At 43.6% G+C, this 27,334-nt stretch overlaps 1 protein-coding gene across 2 annotated transcripts in view; it reads right to left on the reverse strand.

The window, feature by feature from the left end:
- The window catches only part of CPEB4 (cytoplasmic polyadenylation element binding protein 4), a 38,426-nt gene extending 26,222 nt beyond the window's left edge, over positions 1-12,204 (reverse strand). Inside the window, exons 1-2 of one of the 2 annotated variants that reach the window (XM_053990741.1) lie at positions 9,444-12,204; positions 513-594 (exon numbers count right to left, since the gene is read on the reverse strand). In XM_053990741.1, the coding sequence (XP_053846716.1) occupies positions 513-594; positions 9,444-10,565 (1,204 nt within the window). In that variant the 5' untranslated portion in view covers positions 10,566-12,204. The remainder of the gene's footprint in view (positions 1-512; positions 595-9,443) is intronic. The other variant, XM_053990743.1, reaches the window with a different exon arrangement.
- Between the last annotated feature and the right edge of the window lie 15,130 nt (positions 12,205-27,334).

Raw genomic sequence — 27,334 nt, forward strand, 5'->3', positions numbered from 1 at the left:
TGTAAACTGAGGTATTTCCAAAGCACAACTACCTTTGCCAAAAAAGAAAAAGGAAAAAAAGAGATAAATCCCAAATGTAAGTCACTTCAGTTTCCCTTTTCCTTTCCCAATGGTTCCAAAAAGGTAAAAAAAGACAAAATACTCTGTTTTTCTCAAAAGGACATGGATAAACCTTATTCTTTCCCAAGACAGAAAAAACTATGACTTCATCAAGAAAACCCTATCAGGCAAAAAGTTACTTCTTGCTGTGCTGCACAAGATTCCAGAAGTTGATCAAAACCCCTGGGGAATAACACAACAGGTCAGCCTGGGTTTGTGTTCTGCACTGCTCTGGACCAGGACAGACACCCTCAGTGCTCGTGTGCTGAAACAGCTTCATTCACACAACCAAAAAAAGCCATCAGGTGCACAAGGGAAATTCACTTTTCCTACCCAAAGCGGAGCCTCTTATTTTCAGTAAGCTCCTCTCCCCAGTTATTTGCTGCAGGAAATAAGTCTCTGTCTAAATTTACCTTTCAGTGAATCATTTTCAGCCCTCATTATGTCAATTAGGGAGTTCTCCAGTGAGTGCATGTCAAAAGTCCTCGTGCGATCCTGCAAGCAAACACAAACAGAGCCAGTGTTAAACACGAGCACCTGAACCACAAAAACTTCCAATTTCTTCTACATAACCACAGCAGAGTTAAGCAAAAACCATATACCAAAGGATAGAGGAATATTAAAAATTTCCTCTGATAGAGGAATATCAAAAATTACAGTATTATGAAATAATTGTTAAAATATTTTAATAAAGATTAACTATTTTAATAATATTAAAATAGTTTAATAATATTAAATATTATTAAATATGAATCTGATCTATAATAATCTAATAATAACCAATGAAGTCTAATACCAATTTCTTCTTCCTATTAACCAAAGCCATCATTTTACACATGCCCAGGTCAGACTTTCTCAACCAAACAATCAATTCCACATCCTACAAATCTGATGTTATAGAAGCAAAACACAACATAAAATACCCTGGCACTGCTTTCATTTAATTGGCAAATTCAGAATAACTGAAATTTCTTGTAATCTCTGAAATCTTTACAGTATCATAAAAGGTCCCAAAAGGAGGAAAAAAAATCACTTTAATTCCCAATATTATTCACATATCCATGCTTTCTGTGTATTTGGACTTGGATAGAATTTTATACATTTATATTAATTTTAAATTTTTCTTCTGTCCAAGAAGCTCTCTACCATCAGCTTTAAAGATTTTATTTCATTCCTGTTCTAAGGAATCCCCTCTGAACTGAGCTCAAGCATCGGGAAGTCTCTGTTCAAACAAGAAAGAGAAATTTTGGACATTTTTGCTCTTGACTCCTTCTCCACAACTCCTGTTATTCCAGCACTGAGTGTGTTTTTTGTCCCTAACACTGGCTGTGAAGCTGAAATTTCTCCAAAGCACACAAATCCAGCTTGGAATATTTTTAAAGGCAGTGGTGAGTTATAAAGTGCTTTCTTTCAGTGCTGAAGCAGCAGAGATTGTGTGTTGCAAGGGCCGTTCCTGATTTCACTGATCCCTCATTCTGGACTTAAAATACCCCAAACTATTCCAAGAGCAGGAACTCACCAGCTCCTGATCCATTTCCAAGTTGTAAATTACATTCTGATCACTAAAAAATACCATTTTTCAATTGAATTTCCTGGTATTTTTCCTCTCTTCAGAACAGTTTATTACTGAGACAGAACAGGCCACGTATTCCAACCCGGATGTGCTGTGTCTCAAATAGCATTAAAAAGGCCAGAGTTTGGAAGCAGCTCCTTTATTAAGTCTAGTAAATATCAAATTTGCTATAAAAAGCACAGCACTGCCCTATCTCCCCACAGGATTGATTTCCTTGGTCATTTCTATTACAAGATAATTGAGGCACCTTAGAGAAAATATCAGGAGCATTTAAATCCTTGAATTTTGTGTTTTTCTTTCATAGATTTCCTACAGTTCTCTGTTTTCACAGATTTCTTACAGTTCTCTGTTTTCATAGATTTCCTACAGTTTTTTCTGCCTGTCCTAGGAGATTTAATTTATTGCTTTGGTTTAAACATTGCTACTTCTTATCTATTTCAAACTCTAGTTACATTAAAATCCCTTAGCAGGAGTGAATACAAGGTTTTGGATCCATTAGGATCCAACAGTTGAGTAACTCAGGAATGGATATTAAAAGGCAACCTCTGCATTTCCAGCAGTCCTCACAAAATGACAAAAATAGCCTAAAACACAGGTGGGAGCATTTACTGAAAACCTGATGTCCCTCAGCAGCTTCTCCTTCCTGAATTCTTGTGTTAACCTCAAGCCCACCCCATGAACAGCTACAAAACTCAAATTTCACAAAGTGCAGAACCTCGGTAATTCCAAATCTTTGTGGAATTGTGGCACTTCACATTTCAGTTGTCTGAGACACAAAGGAAGTGACCCAGGCCAAGTAATTCCCAGTTTATTGTGCTGAGCACCTGAGCCTGAAGCAACTCTCCTCTCTAAAATATCTGTGTTGTGTTGGCTGAGCTGGAGTAACAAAGGGTTTTGCTGCAATGCTCATTTTTAATATTGACAACAGAGAATTTAAACATTTGAAGGGAAAAAATGGAATTGAACTGGTTGGCTCACAAGGAAGAGCATTCTCCAATGGAAGCTTTTGGTGCTGAGGAATTCATTTTCCTTTCCAAGTGAACCACAAGCTGTCCCTTTTCCAGGGTGAGGTCCATAAGCTGCAAATCACACTGCAAACACTTTAAAACACAACCCTGCACAGTGAAACAACAGATTAACTGGTGATATTCCCACCCAGGAAAAGCAGGAATGGCTAAAACTTGGGATAGGTAAGGAAGACACTGTACATCTACCCAGTGAAAAGATATCAAGCCTAAATAAAGACCAGCCAAGGTACCAAGCTCAGCTGGGTCACAGGTTTGCACAGTGCTTATTATTAAAAAAAAAATTAATTTACTTGATTATTTTTGCCCTGACAGGTTGCACCTTACTAGAGGAAGTCACCATTGGTAACTTTGAGAATTTTTATACAAATTAAAGTCCTTTTTATAGTCCAACTCCTTTGAGAACAGCAGCACAGATTTCATCAGTCTTATCTTGCAAGACATTTTACCAGAACCATATCTGAAATATATCCATTTATTATGCATCTATAGAAATAGGTGAAGGTTAGTGGCAGTGGCCAAACCCCTGCAGAAATGCATAACTCTGCATTTTATCCCAAAAGCTCTAATCCAAAAACAGGTCTAATCTAAATAATAGCTAATCCATCTAATAGCTCTAATAATTCATCCAAAAATAGCTCTAAAAATCAAGATATTGATCACAAACCAGTAGCTAAATGTGAGCTTTTCTCAGATACATATTACTTATAAAGCACATAAATCACACTGAACTTCGGAAAAAAAAATGTTTTCTTTAAAAGATTTCATGTAGAGAGAATTAATAACAATATGGTGATGTTTTTAATGAAGCAATTCACAAAGTTACAGTGCTTTGGAGCTGGATTGCTATTTTACACTTATTTATTGATAAAGAAAATATACAGAGGTAATGACTACCCTGGACTAAAGCAGAGTATGTACAATTCAGTAACAAAATGTGGCAAGCACAGCCTGGTATTATTTACCTGCGTTCCAACAGAACTTGGCTTTACACAAGTTTGTTTAGGGCATCTAAAATGTTGCTTTATCAGAGGGCTCAAAGGCTACACACTTTTACCCTTGGGAAACAGAACTGAAGCAGAAAGACACCAGGTAAACACAAGGCCACAATAAAAAATTATAAAAGAAAACCCAAACAAACAAAACACAAACCAAATTAAACAAACTAAAGCCACAAAACAACCAAAAAGAAAGAAATCAACCTGCAGTCTTAATACAGGAGTGTGTTTGAATTTTCAGCCAACATTTCAGAAGATATTCATTAAACATAATTTGGAATAAGCAGTGCTGTTTGCACAATGTACAAGAAGTGACAGCCTCCATATCTGAAAAATGAGTTATTGAGCCTGTAAATGTCTACAATAACCAACAAACCACTTCTGGACTCTACCCTCTACAAAAAAAATTAAATTCTAATTCCTATTCCAACTTTATTTCTCTATTTATATTTCATCCTTAAAAAAAATTCACTTGGTGCATAACATGTATGATATACACTGGGTCATCCTCTCATGCAAAAGAAATTCCACAGGAATTTTTCCTGCACAGGAAGATCATACTTTGAATTTAAAAGTCCCATACATTCATTCTCCTGCACATCAGGAAAATGCACACTTAATTTAACTATTAACTTTTTATAGAGTCGCTATATTTAGTCTGCACCCACAGCATTACCATCACCTGAATAATTAAGATGCCAGAACCTGAGAGCACTTCCCAGGATGGGCCTCCCAGTGGTAAATCCCAAATTGCACCAGAAAATCAAGGTATGAACACTTGCTGGTAGCTAAGGCTGGGCCTGATCTTTTAAAATAAGGTTGATCTGAATTCCAAGGCATCAATAATAATGCAAAAGATGTCATTGCATCAATAAATTGATCAGCATTTATGGAGTAGGTGTAGTTGTAAAACTGGGGCTTGTTTTAGACATTTACATCTTTGTCAAACCAGAACAAAATCAAAAACCTCACAGCTACATTTGTACCTTAATTACAGCAGGAGAAGCCTGAAACTTTCTGAAACCCTGTTCCCATTTCCCACAACTCCAGAGCCACATCTCAGGCACAGGAGAACCAGTATCACCATATTTATCATCATAAATACAAGTTCCACACTTCTCTTTCAACTGCAACACAAATTTGGACTGGGTTTTGCTTCTGGGGAAGCTTCTCCTACCCAGCACCCTGCAAATGCTGTATTCCAGCTCCCAGTCCAGTATCCAGTGAATTAAAGGCTTTGAATAAACAGGTTTTTCCTGAAAGGATGTTGCTGTATTCTGCCCAGGTCATCTTTTATAGCTTCACCAGGGAACAATAAGAAAGAGCTGGAAAAATGAAGTGGCACAAAACACAAAGTTTAGTCCAACTTGAACTTTTTAAGTGTTAGAAATGACAAATCTTTACTGGTAATGTTTGTAACACGTGTGTTTCTATTTTAGCTGCACATTAGTTTATCATGTATCTTCCAGAATGATTTTCCACAATATCTTGCATTCTCACTCCTTGCTGGGCTGCTAAGTATGCAACTTTCAAAGCAAAATGTTTAATAAGAATACTCCTTTTAATCTTAGGAAAAAGACAAACATAATTCAAATAGCTTCTTAACAAAAGCTCTCTTTAAACAGAAACCCCGAGGTCAAAAACACACAGGAGGGCTAAAGCCCAAGTATGAACGTCAGGAGTAAGTTTATAAAACAAGAACAGTGTTAACTTCCACAGCACTTAACTTGTGCATGTCATACCACATTAGAGTGCTGCTAATCCCACAGATCAGTAGCTGTGGGGAGCAGCACACAAAACTCTAATTACTGCACAGCTGATGGAGTTACACAAAAATGGGGGAACAGGTTTAAAAACCCAGCTTCAAGGATTTGCTCTGTTTTCAAATGATACCTCGAAATTATTGGGAATAATTGCTGTTGCTAGAATAAAAAAATTAAATTCTGCAAAACAGATAAGCTCTTTTTGTGCAGCCAGTCATAGTGAGTTATGAAAAGGTTCCTCAAACCCAAATATTAAAATAAATAGGAATGGTAAAGAAATTTATTTGCAAGATCCCTTCAAGAGGAAAATTTGGCAAACACATTCAAGAGGCTATTTTTTTAATTCCAGCTCCCTGTGAATTTGTTTAATGCACTTATTAAATCAGGCCATTTCTATGGGCAAACAAATGCTGACGTAGAGGTCGGAATTCAAACACGTTTTGTAATCACGAATGTGTTTTCTCAAACATTCCATATCTGCCTGGGGGAAGAGCAAGTCTCCCTGGCACAGGCCCTGGCTGCATTTGGAAGGGGTTATATACCTGGAAACCAGCCACTGGGGAAGAAAGGAAAAAAACATTTTGAACAAGTGGATACAATGAACTGCTCTCATGTACAAAATTCTTTGAAATGGGCAGTTATTTTCGAGCCTGATTCCAGGAAGAAACACAAATTCTTTTAAAGCATTTTTACAGAAAGCTGAGCACTATTGCTTCACTTGCTTGTGCCTTCAGAAAGCCATTTAAAAAACATCATCACGCACTGAAGATGAGATCTGGAAAGCTGGAAATGCCTATCAAAGCAAGATTTATGCATTGCATAACAGGCAGGATGTTCCACTCATGAGGAAGTGCAAGTACACAGCCAAAGGAAAGCCAAAACAATCTTGAAGGCAGCGCTGCCGTGAAACGCAATTACTGAGCACCAAGTTTGTCAGTGCTGCTGGGAGAGAAGGACAGGGAATTATTCTTAAAAATCACTAACTTGGTAAGGTGCCACAGTCATACCCAAAGCATTTTCATATATTAATTCTCATGGAGGGCTGTGAGAGCCAAAAGACTCCGTTTTTTGCTTTTTTGAATTCAGGAACCATTTTTTCATTTGGAGACCATTTCCTTTTCAAACGAACACACAAAGAACAATGGCTTTTCTCTTTTCAAAAGATCTTTGAAGGGGGGAGCCTGCCCAGTGGCTAAAGCACAACATCAAAACTTAATTTCATTAACAGATCTGGTTAAGTCTTCTCTGACCTTGCTGCCAGTTCCAGCCCTGTAAGAGGTTCCTACAGACACTGTCATTTGGGAATTGCAGGAGACAGGATTCCAAATGGAAAACACTTAGAGCAGAGAGCACAGGGTTTGCATGCAGCTCTCAGTGCCAAGGCAAGGCATCATCAAATTGCAAGGTTATCAAACTGATCACCACAGTATTTTCCTTTCATCTGCACCATTTGGAGCACCCATTTCATCCCATAGGCAGGGATGCTTGAAGGGAGCAGGAGTTCACGACAGTGGTTTATAGGGAAATTATGGGATCCCATCCTTTCCAAAGAGGAAAAGAGCTCTTAGTCCTGGTCACCCCAAGATTTCCATCAAAACACAGCCAGAATCCTGTGTGCCACCAGGCTCTGGAATAGACACAACCTCTGAGGAAAAGAAAAAAGAAAGTGATCCCCCAAATATTTGCAATTGCTGGTTTACATTTTGCTTTCTAAAGAAACTCATTTTCACTAGATTGCAGCACCACTTGTTAATGATTTAAGCAGCAAAACATAAATATTAAATGAAAGGGATTGTTGTATCGAATTACTCCATTATGTTGCTGCAGCAAAGACAGCTTTCAATTATTTCCTAAACAGGAATCTAAGAAGATTCCAGTAACAAAATAGCCTTGTCCAGTACATGATTGCATCAGCAAGGATACTTCAGGGGCAGAGAGAGAGAAAGAGAGAGATAAGATGCATGAACACAAATATGTAATAAGCAAAATTCTGCTTTGAGTCAGGAATAGAATCAGCACAGTCAAGAAAAAAAATAAAAATACATCAAAGGTCAAATTTTACATCATTTGTTTCCAGTGATTCAAAAATTCACTGTGCTTTTTCAACACTCAGCTAAAGTGACCAAAGGAGCTAAAGATTTTATACAAAAGAAAAAAAAAGTTGTAATAAGCGGTTGTCCAAGATGGCTTCAATATTAATCAGCATCTTTCTAGGGCTGCAGTGCTGAAGTCCTGCTCTGCCCTTTTCCTCACAAGAAGGGATAATAACAGGCTGGAGAGCACTTCCCTCCACACTCTCCTTTTCTTGGCATGAAGGGGTGTCAGACTTGGTCTTGACATGTACAGCTTCATCAGGGTGTTTATGTAAACAGACACCAACATGCTACACCAAAATCATTTCTTTACCGTGATCAAACTCCCTGTGTCTGCTATTCTGTGTCTGGAACACCATCCAGAAGTCAAGGTTGACTTTGCCAGTTCCCTGAAATTTCCTTGATGCCAATCCAAGCACATTGCTCTGCCTGTGTATATATTTGGGGCTTACATACAGCAGCAAGGACACACTTGATCTCATTCTGTCACTCTCAACATCAGCTACGTGTCAGGGTACAGAGTGAATCAAACCGTGAGCCAAGGCTCGCTGCAGTGAGGCTGAAAAAAGACCAGCTCCAGCTGGGTCCCCTTTTCTAATGGTTTCACTGGATAAATTGGGTATGCTGGACATGGCTTCATCATATTCATTATAAATCCTGACATTAAAATCAATTATTACTCTGCTTTCTAAATTTGGAAGGGCTCTACCTGATACTGAAGCAGTCAGTACCACTGCAGTAGGAGAAAAAGGCTCTGAAGGAAAGTTATTGCCAGCAGCTGCTGTGCTGTCAGCAGGGTCTGCACACCACCAAAACCCTGCAGTCTGCAAAGAACCCAACTATCCCCACATCCACAAAGTCACTGTTAAATGTATTTCTGGTTTTTTACATCATGAGACACATTGCACAGTTTGTATCTTTGAAATCCTATTTAAGTAGGTCACCCCGGTTCTTGCAGCATGGCAAGAAATACTGCAATCACGTTGAGAATTTTACTTTTGCCCTCATTTGAAGAGCTTGAAAAACAACCCTGGAAATGTAAAAGAACTCTTGGGTCTTTTAATTCACCCTAAAGGAGTTTACAAAAGGCACACACACACATAAAAGCTGGGTTTAACTGGTGGTCAGATGAAAAGAAGGGGACTTCTGGTTTAATTCCTACTGCAAATTAGGTCCAACATTATACAGTTCTTTTCAAATTCATAACAAGTCAGCCCAGAAGGAGAGGCTGAGCTGCCAGACAACCTGCCTCCTGCCAGGAGAAGGCCACAGCAAAACATAGGAGACCACCAACTGATCTCATCCACATCTATTTTTAGTGCTCATTTAATGGCCTGTAACCAAAATTTGCTGCCATTCCTGAGGAGAGCAAACTGCACTGATTACCATTATTTGTAAAAAGCGAAGTTTCCCCCAAAAATGCTACAAAAATTATGTTGCACTGCAAGCCCATGTGATACTGTAAAACCAAATAAAATCACTCCATACTTTTTCTCAGATGTGGTACATTGCTGAATGCTTTCAAAGGCCTCAGATCTCTCATACTCCACCAGGCACATTTTTTTTTCCTTTTTCCTCTTGGTTGAAATACTTGTCAGTGAATTTCTCCATTGGCTATTTCTGTCTGTGTGTAAGTATTAAGCTGAAGAAAAGTGGCCAATACAGATGGCTGGTGCGCAATAGATATTTATGACCATCACTGTTAAAAAAAAACCCCATGAATCACAGCTTGGAGGATCATTCCCACTATGACATTTTGAGTTAGCCATATGGTTTTTTTCAGTTGCAAGCACAGAAATCCCACAACTAGGGCATTTTAATGCTCTTTGGGGAGGTTTTTGGTTTTTTTTTTTTTTTTTTTTTTTCTTATGGATACAACAGAGTGCGCTCACCTGAAAAGGAAAAATGTTGTCAGCTCTGTTCAAGCTGTCATCCATCCAGGATTTGGGAGCGAAGGCCGAGCTGGGTCGTGCATACTTCTGCAGCTGGATATGATTACTTGCAAAATTCTTCTTTAAGGGCGAGATGGAGTTCAAGGGGGTGATGCCTCCGTTCAGTCCCCGGCGGTGGTCTCGGCCCTGGGACCCTCCCCAGCCGCCGTATCCGCCGCCGCCGGGGCTCCAGGAGGACGGGGTGGGCGACGGGCTTTGGTAGCTGCTCCACGGAGAAGGCGGCTTGTTAAGATTGTTGGCCAAATGAGGCAACTGATTAAAAGCAGCATTTCTGTGTGTGAATGGAGGTGGGTGAGGACTTGCAGGAGACCTCCTCTGTTGCTGATGCTGATTGTGATGATGCTGGAAATGGGGGTGATGAGGGTGGTGCTGGGAGAGGGGTCCGATCTGGGGGGAAAAGCTACCCCCAAAGCCAGGGCTGACGTGATGTGGGAAATTCTGAAACAGCAGAGCACCATTATTAGCTGAGGCAGTAGGGACCCCTCCCTGGTGGAAAAAACTTGCATCTTCATTGATTATTGTAGAAGAAGAAGGAGCAATAGCTGCAGACCAGTTACTAAAACCAGTCAGAGAAGATGCGGTGGATGTCAAGGGCTGTGTCGAAGTACCGAGCCCCGAAGCCTCTTGGTAATCAAATCCTGTTAAAACCGGCGATTCTAGTCTTATTTTCTCCTTTCCATTGCCATTCTCTGAAGAAGTATCGCCCTGGTTTTCTTCAGTTTTAGTTTTCTCGGGTTCAGAGAGCATGCCTGCTTCCTGACTTTGACCAGGGGAAAGCTGCTGTTTTTCTAGGGACTCTTGCTTTTCCTGTTGCTGAGTTTTAGATTTTTCTGACCCCAGAATCTCATCCTGAATATTATGGGCAGCTGGAGCAGGAAAGAGCCAAGCTGACCCAGCACTACTGCCATTGGCAGCTGTGTTATTATTTATAAAAGCAGCAGGGCTGGGGGTTGCATTCTGATGATGGTGTGGAGGCTGCAGATGTGGATGAAATCTGACTGGAAAAGCTGACTTATTTCCAGTGTTGTTTTGCACTAACACTCCAAACCCGTAATCCCCCATTTATTATATTTACGGTTTGAATCCTCCCTGTAAAAACAAGTTGATGTTTAGTGTTTAGCCTGTCCTCTTGTGAGGCAAGATTAGCAAGTATCCTGGTTTTCGCTAAATATTCCAGTGTCTCCCTCCACGCTATTTATTTCAGATTTGGATAAAGATGTTTACTTTTTTTTTTTTTTTTTCTTTTTGCAAAAGATAGATCTCTTCAACTATTTCAATGTGTCAATTTGCGTCCGTTTCCTTCCTTTGGCCAGGAGGAAGGGAAAAATAAATCTTTGGTTCACAAAATAAGAGGTTTCCTTTTTCTAAAGGAAATGCACAGCAATGAGAGAATAAGCTTCTGGGAAATAAGGATAAAGAGATTCTAACTATCCTGTTTTTTTCCTCCTCAGCAGCCTTGACTCGCCCATAAATGAGTAAAGAGGGAAGATAAAAAAAAATACAATGACGTCTGGTCCCTCAACCCCTTGGCAGCAAAAAATAGATTTAAATCTGGAATAATTTAATACATCTCTATAATCTAATATATATTTGTGTCCTGTTCAAAAAGAGTCTTTGCTGTGGACAAGGGAAAAATTTACCTCAGGATTTCAGCATTCAGAAGGGTGAAATGGGGGAGTGAGTTGCAGAAGAGGCTTTATCCCGTGCTGCTGGGTTTAACCTATTATGTTTAGCAATAATATACACCGTGTGTGTGCGTGTGTGGTTGTTTAAAGGGGTGAGATCTTATCTCAGGAAATCAGTATTCTCTGTGTGTTGGGTGGGGAGTGAGTTGTGCAGGAGAAGGGTGGATTCTTGATGCTGCTCCTTCTGGGCTGGGTTTCTGAGCTCGCCAGACTCGCTTCTTATTTATGATCCAATATTTACGTGTCCTTCATATGAGTCCTGACTGTCCGAGGAGGAAGGTTTTCATCTCAGAAATCAGCGTTCACCGTTCGGGAAAGGGAAGGGAGGGGACAGCGAGTTGTGCAGGAGGAAGGGGAAGGAGGTTTTTTCTCGCTCTCTGCTGCCGGGAGGGTGTTTTGCGGTGCGGGGCTCGCCTCCTTCCCCGGGAATCGCGGCTCCCGCAGCCCAGCGAGCCCCCGGAACGCGCTCCCTCCTCAGGCACTCGGCATCCAGCGGGGCCGGGCTGTGGGTGCCCCGCGCGTCCCCCGCCCTCGCTCGAGCCGGGCAAGGCAGGAGGGGTTTTACCTCAGCAGCGCAGCAGCCTCCGGCAGGGAGGGGAAGGCGCGGCCGGCCGGGCTCCTCTCTCCCCCATGGAAGGTGTTTAGGCGGCTCTCCCGGCGGGGTCGGGGCAGGCTCTGTCTCGGGGCGCAGCGCTCGGGGCTCCGGCGGCGGCGGCGGCTCGGGGCGCTCCCTGCCCTGAGGCGGCTCGGCTGGGCTGCGGCCGGGCCGTGCCCCTCATGTACCGGCCGCACCGGGGGGGGGGGGAATCTCCGCGGGCTCGATGCTGCGGGGAGCTGGAAGGACGAGGCGATCGACAGCTTTCGGCAGCCGGCGACGTGTCCCCGGCGCGCAGCCCCCGCTGCTGCCGCCGCCTCGTTTCGCGTCTTTTTCCGTGTGTTTTTTTCTGCCGCCTTCCCCGCCCCCCACCCCCCCGGCGGCCGCCGCAGCCGGTGCCTCGCTGGTCGCCGCGCGGCCGCTGCCCAGCCCGTGCCGCCCGGACCGAGCGGCCGCACCAAATGACAACCAGCTGGCGGGGGCCGCGCGGCGCTTCCGGGGCGGCGGCGGCCGCGCCCCCGGCCCGCCCCCGGCACCGGCTCCGGCTCCGCCCGGCGCCGCGCCGCCATCTTTGGTGCGGGCAGGGACTCCCCGGCCGGGGCGGCCACCCCGGGGCTGGGCGCGCACCGCCCGCGGCGCCGCCGCCATCTTAGGTGTGGGCGGGAGGTCAGGCGGATGCCGGCGGCGCCGCCATCTTGGAGTGAGGAGCGCGGCGGCCGCCATGTTTGTGCAGGGCAGGGCGTCACCTGTCACTGTCAGTGCCCGGTGTCACGGACAGCGGCCGCGCTCGGCAGCGACGTTAAAGAGCTTCTCATTCCACCCCTGCCACGGCAGGGACACCTTCCGCTGTCCCAGGTTGCGCCAAGCACCGTCCAACCCGGCCTTGGACACTTCCAGGGATGGGGCAGCCAGATCTTCTCTGGGCAGCCTGTGCCAGGGCCTCACCACCCTCACAGCAAAGAATTTCCTCCGTACGTGCAACCGAAGTAGTCCAAGGGCAAGCATCAAAAAGTCTGTCTACTGCAGATCTGGTTTATGAGCTACTTTAGTTTTGGGGATGGGTGCTGGTTTTGCACGCTGACAGATAACAGCATGCAAATGAAAATATAATTCAAAAATTAATATCAAAATACAGTGACATTAAACTAACTATATGTAGGTACACCATTAGAAAAATCAAATTCAAAAGGAAATATTCAGAGAAATTTCCTCAAAAGTTTTCTTTTAGTAGAGGGCTGTCGCCTATTTGCTCCAAGACTCCTTCTCAGACCCATGACTGTCATTTGGATGATACTTTTACCAAACCAAGTATTTCCCAACAATTTTATTAAATAAACCTTATTCTTTGCAATCACAGACACCTTGTTTCTTTGTGTGAAAACGGTCTTGCTTACATATGGTGAAAACATCATTGTGAAAATGTAATGACTGGGTGAGTTATAATTTCCTCTTTTGTTTACTGTCTGCAGCTTCTGTGAGCTCATCTGATACTAAGCATTATTTTCCTCTGCATTTTTCTAGTCAAATTGTTGTTATCATCATCTTACAGCTCAGGGTTAACAGGCACTTCTGTCCTGGACCTGGCTCCAGCAGCAGATTGCTGTTCCACGAATAGTTTGGAAAAGACTGAGTATATGTCCTTAATTTAATTTCAGGCGCACCCTTGCAGTGCGTTAGGGTAGGTGCAGATGGACTGGAGTGATACGAGCAGAATTTCTAAAATCTGACTTTAATCCCTTTGCCTGACAAACATCGTTTGCTGAAACCATGGGAGGTTCCTCAAGGGCCAGTGCTGGGATGGTTCAGCTGCCCGGCAGGATTCGTGGCTGTTTATTCAACCTCTTTGACAAAAAAATGCCTGACCGATATGCAGGGATTGCAGGCATTATTTACCAAGAAGAATAAATTATTGAAGAAAGTCAGGGTTGTCTATAAATAAGTGGATTTAACCACCTGTGAGGAAATTCTCACTTTGGTGGCTGGATTATGTAAAGAGAGTCTCAAAGAATACAGAAGACAACAGTGTCACAGAATCACAGATGGTTTGTGTTGGAAGAGACCTTAAAGATCATCCAGTTCCAACCCCTGCCATGGCAGGGACACCTTCCACTAGACCAGGTTGCTCCAGAGTTTTAAATCACTCAAGCTGTAAGCTCAAATTCCTGTACAGTCAAATTAACTCCTTTACCACACTGATTTTGCCATAGCTTATGCCATGACCTAACATTTGGATGAAATTTGAAACATAAGATTCAAATAATTAGAAAACCTTCACCTCAACAGTGAGTATTCAAGACTTTTGAAATGGGAAGGAAATGGGAGAATTCTCTCAGTAGCATTTGCTCGCACACACTGGTGAGATTCGCGCCCAGATTTGCTGCCAAATCGGTCCCTGCAGCTCAGTCCTGATGTATCCAACACTTTTCACCCGAAAGAGGTTTCAGTCTGAATGACACTCGAAGTACTTTAAGTCATCTCGGTACCTTTTGCTAATCACCATCAGCATCTAATGGATTCATTTCTGGAAGCACTTTAACTCTTCTGGGTTCCTTGGAGGAGAGGATTCCTCTGGCCACTCCAGCTGCCATCATTAGGCAGCTTTAGCTGACGACTGCCAATGGCTCTGTGCTCTACCCAGGCTCCCCCCAGCATCAATCTCCAGGATCACAAACCCCTTAACAACCTCTTCACTGTGAGACTAAACCCCAAGTGGGAACATACTGCTCTCCTCTGAGGATTAAGTTTCTTAGCCTGTTTTTATTCTGCCACTCTTGCTGTGAATGTCACATAAAAAATGCTTGACTGTGACCCAGGTCACAGGAAAAACTGAGTGTGGCTGAACTGGTGTAGAGAAATCCATGTGCTTGCTTTTGCTCGGTCAGAAACAATCACAGAATTCACAGAATAACCAGGTTGGAAGAGACCTTTAATAGCATCAAGTTGAGGTGTTCAACCCATCCCCAACACCTCAACTAAACCCTGGCTCCCAGTGCCACATCCAGTCTGATTTTAAACACATCCAGGGATGGTGACTCCACCACCTCCCTGGGCAGCCATTCCAGAACTTTATCACCCTTTCTGTAAAAATTTTTTTCCTAATATCCAACCTATATTTCCCTTGGCACAGCTTGAGGCTGTGTCCTCTGGTTCTGTCAGTGCTGCCTGGAGAAAGAGCCCAACCCCACCTGAGCACAGCCACCTTTCAGGAGCTGTAAAGAGTGACAAGGTCACCCCGAGGTCTCTGGTTTGCTCAGCCTTTCAGTGCCCCACACCCTGTGAAACACAGCACAGGGGAACATCTTGTGTTTCGTCAGGTGTGCTCAAAAGGCCGTGTGCCTCGCAAGAGGTGGAATTTCTAATGATAATTTAGTAGGATAAGCTCACAGATAAACTGAACCTGAAAGCAAGTGGGATCCCCAGGAAGCAGCTCTCCAGCTCAGTCACACGGCTCATCCTGGCAGAGCAGATGTGCCGTTTGTGATACGCTCCCAGTGTTATCAAATCAAGGTCCCATTGAGCGAAGAAGTGAAAGGACTTGCAGAGCTGAGAAGGAACTCCTTGTGAAAATGCCTTGCCAGCAACCCTCTCTTCTTTAAATCAAAGCACTGCCAGCTCTCAGGCATCTGCTGGTTGCAGCTGTCACGGTGTCATCCGGAGGGAAAGGTGAGCCCTCGGTGACTCAACACCCGAACGTCAAACACTGACACTGCTCATGCTGCAGAAACATCAGATTGCTGCATCTATTTCACACTGTTGGTGGGGAAACACAGAAATCAAGTCTCATTTAAGTCATCTTCTGCCTTAGAAGAAAAGGAGCAGAAAAAGAATAAGAATCTCTTTTCTAAAGGCAAAATTATCAGCTGTTTCTTCTGTCTCAAAAACTGCAACTGATGTTTTCTTGAATAGGTCAAAAGACCTATTAGGATGTTCAGATCTCCAGTTTTATACTAAACATTGTTGCTGTGTCTTGTCCACCCAACCTCATATTAACACAATTTAGTAAATCAAATTTAAAGTCAAAAATAATCCTATACTTATAGTGCAGGGATTTTAGGAAGGGTGCAGTGGGATATATTAGAATTCAAAGGGATTGTTTATGGGGCTGTTAGTCACTCAGATGTTCCTCCACATTCCTTTAGGTCTGGTGTCTCATAGAAGACACAGGACTTGCTCGCATTCAGTGGTAATAAAAGCAGCCAACAGACCTGAAAAGCTGCATCAACATTTTTTCCTAAACAATTGCTCCAGGAAGGCTGAACTAAAAACCCCAGGCAAGCTGTCAGTAGCTAATATTAGCCTACACGTACAGAAAAATTTTTAATTCCAGAGCAATTTCCAAAGACTGCAGAAAATGTTCTCTAGACTGCAGAGAAAACCCAGCAGTTCATTTTTGTGCTGATGCAGCTGCAACTGCTGTTTGCTAGATCCTATCTCAGCTTGGTCATTGCAATATCAAAGTAGGATTTTATAAACCTTTTAACTCTTGTGTAAAGCACATTATACATGCTAATAGCTTCATTTGACTAAGCTGGCTTCATCATTTTGCTGCAGCTGGGTGAAGGTACTATATATTGATATGCCCTCATATGTTAAGCAACCCTTTAATGGAATAAATTGCCTTGGAGTCTTTAGTTTTTATGAAAAAAATCCTTATCACTGCCCAGAGAACTATTTTGTGTGCAGTAATTATGTAATATTAATGAACAGCATTACATACAACTATTTTCTAGCCCTATTCTTTGTATGGCATGTACTTTAGAATGACCTGACACTGCAAAAATGCCTCTAGCTTCCATGGCTCATGTAAAATACAATAAATACATAAATAATTGAGAAGAGGAAATAGGTAGTGTTGCAAAGGCTGTGGTGTTCTTACCACTGCACTTCAAAATCCGTCGATGTGACCTTTGCAAATGTGCTTTTCTTCTTTCATTTAAGAATTCTTCCTTGAGCTGGACAAAAAAAAAAAAAAATTGCACACAGGCACAGAGTTTCAAATTTGAAAACTCACTTTGTAATCTTATTTTTGAAATTGTAGAAGGAAAGAAGCACCCAGGGGATGAGCCAGGACAGCATGTCCAGGGACACCACCAGAGGCACCTGGAGAGCGATGGCCATCCAGTGAATTCCATGGGAAAGAAGCTGTTTATCCCATGGAGACTAAGCTTCTCAATCTCTTGGGAGCTGGAAGTTTTTTCCCCCCACTTCTCAAATAAATAATTGCTTATTTAATTCCTCTTAATAAAGGAGGAATGCGGGGCTGTGTCAGGGGCCGATTAGCCAGGGCTTTCAAAGTACGCTGGTGCCGAGTATAATTTTTACTGCAACTCGGTGACACCTTCATTTCTCAAAGTAAGATTTCATAGCCTGCTCATTTACAAAGTGGGCTGGTGCCTTTGGGTATTTGGGAAGGGCAAAAAGACAAATTGAAAAGCATCAAATCATTTAATTTCAAAGTGCATTAAGCACACGCCTTCCAATTTTCTGACTAAAATGTTCGTTGGCTTTTTCCAAAGAGGTTTATATTCAGGGCACAGAAATAGTTTGTGGATTTTAGATTCCTGAAATACTTAACAACGTTATTCAGGGGAAAAAACCACAGGCTTCTTGTCCTAAAAAACCCAGATTCACGTGCAAAGTGTTAATGAACCCAAGTGACAGCTTACGAATAAAAATAGCATAACCCTCCCTTCCCGCCCAAATGGTAGCTAGTCAAATATTTTCTAGAACAGAATTTCTGACTAGTCTGGTATATAATAATAAAAAAAGGCAAAAAAGAACAATATTAGGAGTCCAATTCAGAGAGACCAAAATGCGGTTGGCCTTGTTTTCCACCTGGGAGCCAGAGTACCTCCAGCCCCTGGATCTCCTGGCTCCTTTTGGAGCATTGCTTGCTGGAATCTATAGTCTCCAGGCTGCATCTCCATTATTAAACAGGAGAGCAGTGGTAATCTGCTCCATTTTAGGCAAATTAAGTGCAGCTCTTTGGCTCCTGGCACATTCCCAACGCAGCCCTGAGATGAGCATAAATCCACAAAATCCATAAGATTCAGAGCCCATGGCTGCCACTGTTCCCCCTTCCCGTGCCTTGCAGGTAATGGGAGGTCCTTTGCTGGGGTCCTTGAAGGGGACAAAGATATTCTGGATGAGTTTAATGAATATTGGGTTTCTGTGTGCTGAGGGAAGCAGTTCAGGAGAGACTTCCAGTTTTCCCTTGGAGTTCCTTACCTGATGGGTTTCATGTCACATTTCTGCTGGCGAGGGAAGGGGGGCAATGTTGCATATTCAGTGTTCCCCTCCTCGTGCCTTGCAGGGGGAACAGGGTGTGTTTCCTCAGAATAGAATGAACTCGTGCTTTCCAATTTTTCCCCATGTTAGGAAATAGATCCTGTCTCATTACTGGTGACAGCACATATTGGTAGGTCATAGAGCAAAGGGAGAGCCTTGCGTAGAACAGCTGGGGCCCAGAGCCAGAAATCTCATTAAAGTAAGCTGCTGCTATTTCCAGCCTGTAATAGAGCTTTGGAGCTTGATTATATTCAGTGAAAGCAGGTCATTACAAACACACTGCTTTTTGCATATTATCTAAATTGAAATAATAATATGTTCTCTCCTTTCATGTGCTATATTGATAAATCCCAACTTATGAATGAAACATGTTGATTAGTTAGTTAAAAATAATTAGTTCCGTATTATGCCTCCAAGTTTAAGGCTTGATTAGTGCAAACAAATAACTTTTCTTGATAATAAGTCATTTACAGAGTATTCTCTTAAGTGGAGCACACAGGCATAAAAATAATCTGCAGCAGTAAATTGTGTTATTTGTTCTCTCTTTTCTCTTTGACTTCAAATGTAACAGTACTTTTAGAACTTGAGAGACACAATATCTATATGCAGATTCTGATCTCAACAGCAACTGCTGCAGTGCTGCTCTGGCGTTATTTGATGGAGGTGGCAGAGCACCAGATAAGAATGAGGCCCATAAATGTTCTTTGATTCAGCCTTTCTGGCCACGTAGCCCTAAAAGAAGAACAATTATTTTTTTCCAGTGACTGAGAATATCACTCTGCTATTAACTTGCATTTAAATATTCTGATATTTGCATCAGAAGTGAGCTAATGAGTGGGTTTCCTGAGCAGTGGAAGTTCTTTTGAAGGAAAACAAAACCCTGCATGAGCATTTTTTTCTAGTCATCAGTTCACTGAAGCCAGCAGTATTCAACAATGTTCAAAAAGCTTAAACCCCTTCCTGAATATGAGCATTTTTCTGAACCAAGGCTTAGGGCCATCATAAAGTCATTTTTTTTTTAGCTTCCCAAAGGGTTTTTCACACATAGGCCAAAGATGGGTCCAAAACTGTGCACAGGAGACATCCCTTAAAGAAAGGCTCTACCTTGATAGGATTATGGGATAAATGCTGCAATAAAATTAGATAACATCCTGATAAAAAGCCTCGACTCTGTTGATACTGCTGTCTGTGCTGCTGCTCCCACCTACAGAGCCTCTCTGATGGAAAGTTATGGCTCTCAATTATCACTGTGAAAATCCAGCCCTATTTTGGGAGTGCTCATAACTTTGAGCAGTCATCGAGGTGTGGGAGTTTGACGGCGTTGTTGGAGAATAACAGCCTTCGCGTTGAGGCGCTGAGGCACGACGAGCCCGCGGCAGGCAAGTCATACACCTCTGTAGAGCACTTCTGTAAAACCCTTCCCTTCCTGGTTGACAGGAAAACTTGCAAAGCCTGGGAAGAGGACCAGACCTGTGCTTCCAGGCTGCCAGGAAAGGAATTAACCCAATGGCAGCAGTTGTGGTCTCAGCAGATGACAAGACCGCCAGTTTTCCGACTCCACGTAATCACCAGACAGCCGTGAGGTGGAAAAGGCTAAATCTCTATTCTTTTGTGAAAGAACTGAGGTGACTTACTGGTTAAAAACTCCTCAATCCTCCCCAGTCCTCTCAAAGGGCACTTACTGAGAAATGGTAATGGTTTACAGTCTCAGAGTGCTTTTAGAGCACTCAGTGTCAGAAAAAATGGCATTAACCCACTCCCCTCCCCATATTCTGGACCTGTTTCTCAATGCTAATCAGGAGTCATTTCACTGAAGTGAAGAGAGTTATACAAGACCTGTGTGAAAGTGGAATCAAATCCATGTATCATGCATTTAAGATTCCTGGCAAAATATGCTCTATTTACTTGAGGAAATTAAAACATTTCAGAGTATGGATGATTTAAGGGCTATGTTCTTACTTCCTAGAAATTAGAACAGTACCTCATGTAATCAATAAATGTGTAAAACTGCCTGAAATGCAAGCATTGCAGAGGTCAGGAGTGGAAAAAAACATAGCTGAAATCACTTTACATGACATACTGGAAAAGCAACATTATTTTTACCAACAGCACAAGGAAGCCATTGCAAATGACAAGAAACTGATTGAATGGCAAGGCAAAGAGCATTTGTTTGATAAAGTCCATTTTGCCACTTCTATAGCAACTAAAACACAAAATTAGACTGTTCAGGGAAGCACTTTGGTTCCAACCTCCTTTGAACTTCAAGAAATTTGGGGAAAAAAGCCCTTGGGTTGGGCCCATCTGTGTGGGAAACACCACACTGCATTCCCACCACACCAGCAGAGTTATTTTCACATTAGATCACAAGCACCAGGCAGGGTGGGCTGTATTCTCTCCTCTGTGGCCTGGAATAGAAATTACTCATTTCCACACGAAACCTTTCCAGTGTCTTCCACAAGAAATGGCTCCATTAAGACCAACAAAAGTGCTGATTCTGCAGAAGACATGCTGCAAATCCTCCAGGAGAGCTCTAGGACAGAAATGGGCTCTTAAACGTGTGGGGAGTCACTCAGCTCCCACCCTTGAACCTGAAAGAGCTGCTTGAGGAGGTTTTGTGGAAGCACAGAATATCCTGAGCTGCAAGGGATTCACAAAGATCATCCCAGGGATCTCCTGTTCCTGCACAGATCCCCAAAAATCCCAGCCTGTGCATCCCTGGAGCGCTGTCCAAGCCCTCCTGGAGCTCTGGCAGCCTCGGGGCCGTGCCCATTCCCTGGGGAGCCTGGGCAGTGCCAGCACCCTCTGGGGGAAGAACCTTTCCCAAAATCCAACCTGAGCCTGCCCTGGCCCAGCTCCAGCCCCTCCCTGGGCCCTGTCCCTGTCCCAGGAGCAGAGATCTGTGCTGCCCCTGCTCTGCCCCTCGGGAAGAAGTTGCAGATTTGATGAAATTTGGAGGTAAATAAGAAATAGAAGGAAATATCCTGGACTTTGAAAGCACAGATAAGCAGCACGTAGTTTCTGACTCGTACAGATCACTGTATCAGCTCCTGGGCTGCTGCAGGAGTAGAAGGAGTTTGCTGGAAAGAGGAACAAGCCCTCCTCTGTGCTGCCCCTTCCCCCTGTGTTACAATTCACCAAGGCTTGTGATGTTTGGCCAAAGAATGGTGAAACCCAGGAGTGACTCTGGACAACACTTGCTGGTGATCCTGAGTCACTGGCTCATGCTGAAATCAGACCCGCAGTCAGATGTGGGGTGTGCAATGGGGACTTTGCCATCAGGGCTTTATGCCTGAATTTTGCATCACAAATGCTCCTGAAGGCATTAAAATACATTTCAGTGAACGTCCAGTGAGGGGAATCGACCCCTGCAGAGCCAGGCTCAATTTTGAATGGCTTGGCTTTTTTGGCTTGTCACATCTTCCCAGTCTCCAAACCTTTGTATTGTAACGTGGTGTGCCGTAAATATCGGTAATGGAAGGGATTACATCAGCCACCCTCGTGCTGCCAACCTCAATATTAAACTCTGCAGCAGCAAGGAGCCCTGCCCAGAGGACTATGACAACTATTCAGCTCCATTTATATTAGAATACAAAGTACAGAATAAACCCACAGCGTTTCTGGCAACTGATACTACGTGTCAGATAAGAATGGCACAGGGGAGAACAATGCCAGAGCACTGAAGTTCCTTCTTAGATTAAGAGCTGAGGATATTCGATATGTGCCCTTCCAGAATGTGCTGTAGGTCAGGCTTTTTTTTTTTTTTTAATTTTGATTTTTTAAATAGTAAACCCCCACTACCTAAGCAAAAGCAAAATGTAGTTTCCTATTTCTACACCCACTGACTCTATTCAGGGTTGGCTGCAGCAAGGGAGAGAGAGGGATCTGGTTGGATTTTAATGTATTTTCACCTCATTTCAGATACTCAAAAGACACTGGTTTAAATGCTTAAAAATATGTTTGATATTTCCTGGCAGTTTCTCTTCGCTCATTCAGCTGCACATTGACTGTACTGGCCTCAGTGCAATTTCAAGTTTGCTTGAGGTTGTTTGGGCCAAATAAAATCCCATTCTTATGAGCTAAGCCAACATTAATTTCCAGGGAGTTTGACCAGAACTACTGTCCCCCTATCAGACTGTTCATCAGAACTTTTTCTTTTCCAACCCTCATTGAGAATATTCTTGGGAGAGACTGCTCAAAGATTTAGGTAGCAAGTGTGAAATAATTAGACTCAGTGGAACATAGGGTTCTAAAGAGTGGAAGGCATGATTCAGCATTTCATCTTTTCAGTTTTAATGATTTGTTGTTTGTTTTCTGCAGCTCTTCAAGAGAAAAACTGGACTGACTTCTCTGCGTGGGACTTAAGAGATCCTGGAACTGGAAAGATAAAGGAGTTGGCAAGAACTTGCTTTATCCACCATGCTGCTCTCTGACTGCTGCTGGCCCCACAGAGATGGCTTCATTCCATCAGTATTTATTGTGTATAATTTGCAAACAGCTCGTTGAGATGCTCTGAAAGACGCAAAAAAAACCCAGAAAATATAAATGCTCAAAAAATGGCGTTGTCTGCTGTAGGAACATGGAACCAGATCCCCGGGTCCTGTGCCTTTATTTCAGTGAAGGAGCTGGGCTATTGTTTCTATTTAAAATTGGTTGCCATGGTGGTTTCATCCGGGCTTTTGCCCTGATGAAAATTGTTTGCATCAGTGACGCAGCAGTGCTGGCAACCCAATGTTTGCATCTACCTCCAAGAGAGCAGCAGCTGTGGAGCTGGAACCTGGCACGTCACCTGTGCACCCCAAACAGGTTCCTTAAGCACCCAGGGACCCCTGGCTGTCACACCTGAGGGGAAGTGGGAGACCAGCCACCATGCAGGTTGAGGAGCCTGCAGCTCCTGAGGCTGCAGAGACCTCAGACAAAATGGAAATTCTGCAGTGAAAGCCAGGGGGATCTTTCCCCAGGTGTGACCCTGGAGTGCTGTTTGGATATTGCAGCACCACCTGGAATTTCTGGGAAGTTTCAGCTCTCACGTTTTGAAAGTGATGGGAAGCCCTGCCTGACATTCAGATCTGCTGATACAAGAGTCTTTCCCATTTTCTAATGAGCCTCAGTTATTAGCCTCCTTATGTCACAGGCAGCCAGTGATCCCATGAATTAGGTGAATGGCAGCCACCAGGACACTCAGAAATGTTTATGAACAATACAGGTTAAAAAAAGGAACTCTTCATATGCATTTATTTCAGGTGACAGTTCAACTTTGGGCCCAAACTCAAGGGTCCTCCAAAACTTCACTCTGCTTCCCACTTGGTGCTGATTCCACAGGGCACATTCACAGGGACAAACCCAAGACAGTCTGAGATGTCAAAGAGATTTTTAGGCTTAAAGCTTTCTCTTTAATGACAGAAGGTCTTTTGGAATACTAAACCTCCTGCAAGGGACAGAGGGGGTTAATGCTCCTCCCTGCAATGTCTGTCAGCACTATACCATGCACAAACCAGCAGCAGATTTCCTAGCTGGGGCAGTGCTGGCTAAATTGGTTTAGATCTGGAACGTGAGTACCAGTCCCTTCTCTTCACCTTTATTGGGAAATCCTCCTTTCCAGCAGATGTGGTGAGTGGGGGAGGAGGAAGCCCAGAGCAGCTGTGAACAATGAACAAGGACCCAACATTCTCAGCAGGAAGGAGAAGCTGGCAGTGCCAAGAGCACGATGGCAGCTCCGCTGTGCAGAGCAGAGTGCCCGGGGTGCCAGCTCTGTATTCCTTCCTAGCCTGCAAATGGAACAGCCTGGCTGTCTGTCTGTCCAGCACGGAGATTGTATTTCAGCTGATGTGCCTGCAGTGCCCACTCTGCTGAGCTGGAAGTGAATGATCTGCTGAGTAAGAAATTATTAAAGGCCAGCAAGATCCTCGTTGGCTTTTGGTGCTATCGGTGCAAACTTTATTGATAATGGAGCAGCTTTTTCCAGGAACACAATCAGGAGAGAGCAGGCTGTGTTAGCACCTGGCTGCTCCACTCAGCTGTTCCAGGAAGGGAGCTCTCCACAGGGGCAATGCTGTGCTGGTCCTTTATTCCAGAGGCTCGGGATGTCAGAGCTGAGGCACTGCTCTGTGTGATGCATCACCTTCCCCCAACATGCTTGCAGGCTTAAAAGCATCACAGGCTCAAAATTGGGGCTGTTTTAAAGGGATTGGTCTGTCTGCAGCAGCCCAGGGGGATCTCTGGGGGGAGAGCTGAGAGTCTTGCACTGTTCTGTGAACCTGCAGTGCTGACTTTTCCATTGGAAAGAGGAGAGCTGCAGGTTGGAGCTTCACCCCATCACTACGACCAGGATTTGGTAACAGTCAGATCAGAGCACCTGGATACTCCAACCAGGAGCTTAGGATAAAACTGAGACACAGAAAGCTCCCTGTTAAAAGCTGGCACCCCGAGGATGGGAGAAGCCAGGTGACTTTGTGTTCATAACCCTGCTGCAGAAGACATCTTTCTCTTAAACCCTTTAAATCAATACACCACTCTTAAAAAGGCCAGCCTGTAATAAATACAGAAAAAATCAGCATACGAGAGGAAAATATCAGAGGTTGCACTTGGTTAGGCCTCTCCTGGATGTACACTCTGAATGATAAAAGCTGAGAGCTGTGCTCTCCTGGCAGCAGTTTTTGTGGGACAGATTTCATCGCTTACCATGGATCTTGTGGGTTACTCTGAAGGCATAAAGGGGGTAGGAACTGTGCCCTGCAAGGCTCTGCTGCCCTGGCACACTTTGGGCAAGGCCCTGGCCCCTTCTCAAGCTCAGCCTTATCATTAGACTGCAATCAGGAGAGGCAAGAGAGATTTCTGCAGTAAATATTGTATCAGGCAGTCTGGGCTGCTTCAAATGAGAGCAGCTCATAAGGAGCTGCTAAATATAAAATCGTCCTCAGGGCAGCTCCAGTTTAAGCCAGGGCATGTCAGCCCTCAGAGAAGCACAGAATCTCTGGGATGTAAATAAGAGAAAGGCAGGGTGAGGGGGAAAATTAGAAGCTTACAATTGAAATTCTGAAAAATAAATGGAAGGTGTGCCATGCAAAGGGAGAGGAGCAAAAAAAAACCCCAACCATCAGGAACATGAAATGTCCAATATCTGCAGTCCTAGTTTGGAATTTCAAGTGTCCTCTGCCACAGCTTCATGCATTGATGCCTTACACAAATCATCCTACATACCATGGTGGCTTCTCTACCTTAGAGGACCTTCCAGCTCATCCTAACCCCTCTGCTTTCTCCAGATCATTCCTTCCCTTGGGTTTGCACATAACCCACAACATATTGATGTCCCAAAAGCCTCTAACAATAAGCAGAAATGCAATAATTGAATGTTTGAGCAGCAGAACTGAGTTTCCCTGCAGACTAAACTCCACCTCCTAAAAAGGCAGAAGATGTTCCCTGTGGTTTTCCTGTTCTGTGGGTGGCAGATCTGGACCCAGTTTTACACTTGCTATGGGTGAAACGTGGTTTGATGGAGGTGCAAGGGAAGCAGATCCAAAACCTCCCAAGACAGACACAGAATCTGCTGGGGTCAGGTTCCTGCTGGATGTTATTGAACTAGTTCAGATCCAAAACTAGATCTGAACTTTGCTGCTCTGACCTATATCTGAGGGAGATAAAAGCTGCTATCTATATCCTTGGGGCTGTTTCTGAGCTGTAGTGTGTTTCCAGGTTATGTTACCCACAGCTGACTCTGCTGACTTCCTGCATCTGATTCATTCCTCACTTTTATCCACCTTTTCAGAATATAGCTAATTCCAAAACATATGGAAATCAACAATTATCAGTAAATTTAACGAGGTGGCAGCAGGACACGCTGACTGGCAGTTAGTCCTATGAGCCAGACCATGCTGACAGGTTTGCAAATACCTTTGCTAAGCTTCAGTATCAACACAATTCTATATTTTGGAGGCAGATCCTCTCTTGAAGGGCACTTGCATCATCCTCAGGGCTGGTGTCCTGGTGCTTTTTGAACACTCTCTATTCCAAAGGCACGTCTCTGAGATGTTTTCCAAGTTCTCACAATACCTGGGCCAAGTGCACTGCATGTGATTAATTTTCATTCTGACAATAATCTTTTAATCACAGCATTAAAAGCATCAGCTTAAAAGGAAGGGAAAAAAAAAAAAAAAGAAAAAAAACCCAAACATATTCTACAGTACAACACTAGAAAAGAAAAGTAGCCACATCCCAATCTGTTACAGGCCAGCCAAATTTGACCTGTGGTTTTATTATCTCCTGCTGTATCAATTTTGATCTATCAGACCTACTTTTGTACACACATCTTCTAAATGGCTGCTTACCCCTGCAGCAGGTGCCTCTCAGTCTCTTCTCCCTGGCACCCTATGAAGAACAAGCAAGGAAATTAAGCAGGACACATCTGACAAGCTGGAGTGGAGGGCGATTAGGTGAGCTCCTAAACAGGAACTGGGAATTTAATCTGTCTTGGTATCAACTGTACCAAGCCTCTAAACAACTTTTACTACCTTGACCCAATTGACTTGGACACAGTTCACCCAATAAATCTCTGGCAAAGCAATTCAAGTGTCCCCAGGTCATCTGCTGGCACCCAAAAGAACAAACTGAGGGTTTGGGATCCTAATAAATGTTCTTCAGGACAGTAGAGGTGTTACATTTGACCTGCTGGGCCAGCAAAAAACCACTTCTTGTGCAACCTTGACTTAATTCTGGCAGCTTTCCTGAGGCTTCTCCTGCTACTGTAGGCTGTGGGCTGAAATTCATCCAAGGCTCTGTAGCCAAACTCTTGCTCTTTGTGCAAAGTGTGTTGCAACAGTCAAACCCTGCCGAGCCCCAGCAACTGGGCTGGGAATTGCAGCACTGGGTGTTGGGATTGGTGATGGATTGTGCTCCCTGTGCTGAAAACAGGAGCACCAACCTGCAGAGCGTGGAGCAGTTGTTGCTGGGAGGATTCAGAGCTGCTTTCTGAAGTTCTCCTCCAATAATGGGTTGCTTTGTTTGGATTTTTAAGCAATTTTGGGAGCTAAATACAGCTGGATCAGAATCACCATAAAAGGGAATTGGATTTGGTGACCCTCCATCTCCTGAGAGCACTATTTTCTGGGCACAAAACAACTATTTGAATCTGTCTCTGAATGATTCAAGTATGAAAAACAGGGGGTTTGGCACAATTTATTTGCAGTAAAACTGGAGCTATGTCAGTCCAGAATGTATGGAGCACACACACACAATATACACTTCTATCATCATTAAAGCCACGGGTGTAT

Source organism: Vidua macroura, chromosome 15, assembly GCF_024509145.1.
Source record: "Vidua macroura isolate BioBank_ID:100142 chromosome 15, ASM2450914v1, whole genome shotgun sequence".
NCBI classification, from domain to species: Eukaryota; Metazoa; Chordata; class Aves; order Passeriformes; family Viduidae; genus Vidua; species Vidua macroura.